Genomic DNA, 2,909 nt, shown 5'->3' with positions numbered 1-2,909 from the left:
TGCAATGTTTGTAAAACTTATCATATAGAGGTCAAATACCTCGCAATGTGACCATACGTTATTGTATTCGTCCTTATGGATTAGGACGGGTCGTCACAAAATGAGGCAACACCCCGATAATACTCAATTCGAACAAAACTTCACCGGGATCCTCTTCGAAGAATCACCGGTCCACCACTTAAATTCTTTTCTAAAGATGACTATTCATGGAATTCCCCAAAATATTCATCCGAAATAACTTCAGAATCTACATCGTCAGGCACATCTTCGAATCGCCCATCATATTCCCAAGTGTCATGATCAATTACATTACCAATCGTAACATTATTTTCGAGCCATTCATCAATGTTACCCTTATTTTCACACTTTGTTTCGTTGACCCGGATTGTCATTAGTTGATAATCCTCTTTTTTCTCAAAGTCAACCTCATTGTCATCACTACCCCCAACGGAAACACAACCTGTAACATTATCTTTCAAGGAGTCCTGCACATCATTCTCAACACACAAGTCTGTTAAATGAAGTTTAAAACAAGTAATATCATTGGACTTGGGTTGTGTTCTGGCCTTGTCTACATGAAAAATCACTCTCTCATCACCTACACCTATGCTAAGTTGGTTCTGTTGAACATGGATAATTGCATCAGCGGTGTTTAGGAAAGGTCGACCTAGAATGATTGGTACTTTAGTGTCCTCTTTCATCAAGCACTACAAAATCGGCCGGAAAGACTAATGGCTCCTTGTTTGGACAAGGGTGGCTAACTCTTACTATCAAGTCTTTGGCTATACCTATGGGAGTGTCAAAAGAATGGTTGGCCAAACAGATTCCCATTCTAGTCAGCTTCAAGTCTCCTAGGCCAAGTTTCAAGTACCACGAATAGGGCATTAAATTAACACTTGCCCCTAAATCGGCTAGGGCATCGTACACTACCGAGTCACCCAATAAACAAGGAATGATAAAGCTACATGGATCTCCTAAATTTAGAGGCATCTTTTGCTTTTGCAAAATGGCCGAACACACCTCATTGAGGAACGTGGCTGACACCTCTTGGTACTTACCTTTCGAAGAGATGAGATCTTTTAGAAACTTCCCGTAGTTAGGCATTCCTCTAATCACTTCCGCCAATGGCATATTGATGCTTATCTGATTAATTATATCCAAGAACTTCTTGTATTGATTTGCCAGCTTATCTTTCTTTAGAGCTTTAAGATATGGAATCGGTGCTTTGTACACCTTCAATGGTGGCTTAGCTATGACCTCCGGTGGATCATCTTTCTTTTGCTCTTGAGCCTTTGGCTCATCATCTTAGAACTTTCATCCTTTGACTCTTTTTCATTCGGTACCTGCAAAACAGTAGGAGAAACAATAGGTGGAGACTTGAGAGTCTCCTCATTAAGGACCAAACCACTTCGGGTGGTTATGGCATTCACGCGCTCATTTCTAACCGGTCCTTTGTTGTTCGGATTGGACTGCGTGTTAGATGGGAGAGTACCCGGTGGTCTCTCTGATAAAGACTGAGCAATACGACCCACATCACGTTCTAAATTCTGAATTGAGGCCTGCTAACTTCTAACTTGCTGCCTTGTCGATTTACCATCCTGTATTAAAGCAGTAATGCTCTCATACATTTTCATAATAAAACCCCTTAGCAATTCTTCCAACGGAGGCATCTTATTTTCTGGCTACTGAACTGGTTACATCGGTTGCTGAAGATTTCTAGGCGGTGCTTGCTGATTTCTATTATTAAGCCCAGGTGGCCTGTATGGATATACCTTCTGATTACCCTGATAAACCTGATTACCATTCTGATAATTGTTACCACTAGTATTACCTGCTTGGTTGAAAAAATGTCTTCCACCCGAAAATTCACTAAGAGGAAAATCACCCTTCTTAACATAACCCACATAATTAGCATGTTCCTCCATTGACGCTTGATCAAAATCTTTCGTAAGATGCGATCCTTGACATAACTCACAACCAACCTTTATCGCGTGCATTTCTTTAGTTATCGACTCCATCTGTCTTTTAAAAGTTGCAAGTTGAGCTTTAACTGAAGCAAGCTCGTGACTAGTTTCGGTACTAGTGACATGAGAAGAGCGAGAGACATCCATTTCTTGATGGCAATCATATGAATGCGTAGCAGTTTCGGAGATGATTTCGGAAGCTTCATCTGAAGTCTTTTTCATCAAAGAACCACCTGCAGCAATATCAATTTCTTTCCTTGTCGACACATTAACACCCTTATAAAATATCTGGACCTTATTAAAGTTGTTCAACCCGTGTTGAGGACAATTGCGTAACATTTTACCGAATCGTGTCCATGCATCATAAAGTGTCTCATGTGGCTTCTGAATAAAGTGGTTAATTTCACTTTGCAATTTAGTAGCTTTAGAAGCTGGAAAGAAACGCTGCAGAAACTTATCTTCCATCGTAGTCCAACTATCAATCTCACCTTCGGGCAATGATTCTAACCAATCCTTGGCATCATCTTTCAAAGACCAAGGAAAAACCCTTAAATAGATAACTGTATCCACAACCTGGGCAATCTTGAACAAATTACAAATGCTTTTGAAGTTCCAAAGATGCTCAAATGCATCCTCTTTCGGTGTACCCCTGAACTGGCATTGGTGAGTTATCATATTAAGAATCTGTCCTTTGACCTCAAAATCCGTATTGACTGTCGATTGCCTAATGGCATGCCCATTACCATCCCTCGTGGCTTTTATCATTGCTTCCATAGTCTGACCTTCTCATCCTTAAGCCAAGATGACTTCTTCTTTCTTAATATATTCAAAATCCGAAATATATAAAGGTAACTCTGCGAAACCTTCGGCGATTTCCTGTTCTTCTTTAGCTTTGCTGCGTGTATAGTAAACTCTAGACAGTTCCAGAGTTATTGGTACCTAACC

The 2,909-nt window shown here is 40.4% G+C and overlaps 1 protein-coding gene across 1 annotated transcript; it reads right to left on the bottom strand.

Moving 5' to 3' along the window:
* Window positions 1-200: 200 nt before the first annotated feature.
* On the bottom strand, window positions 201-2,429 carry LOC139854537 (uncharacterized). The gene is made up of 5 exons (XM_071843837.1): window positions 1,699-2,429; window positions 1,595-1,598; window positions 1,344-1,514; window positions 769-1,290; window positions 201-620 (listed from the first exon to the last, which is right to left on the bottom strand). The coding sequence occupies exons 1-5, from the start codon at window positions 2,427-2,429 to the stop codon at window positions 201-203; spliced, it is 1,848 nt and encodes a 615-aa protein (XP_071699938.1).
* Between the last annotated feature and the right edge of the window lie 480 nt (window positions 2,430-2,909).

Source organism: Rutidosis leptorrhynchoides, chromosome 6, assembly GCF_046630445.1.
Source record: "Rutidosis leptorrhynchoides isolate AG116_Rl617_1_P2 chromosome 6, CSIRO_AGI_Rlap_v1, whole genome shotgun sequence".
Taxonomy (NCBI): domain Eukaryota; kingdom Viridiplantae; phylum Streptophyta; class Magnoliopsida; order Asterales; family Asteraceae; genus Rutidosis; species Rutidosis leptorrhynchoides.
This window is presented reverse-complemented; position numbering and strand designations above follow the sequence as displayed.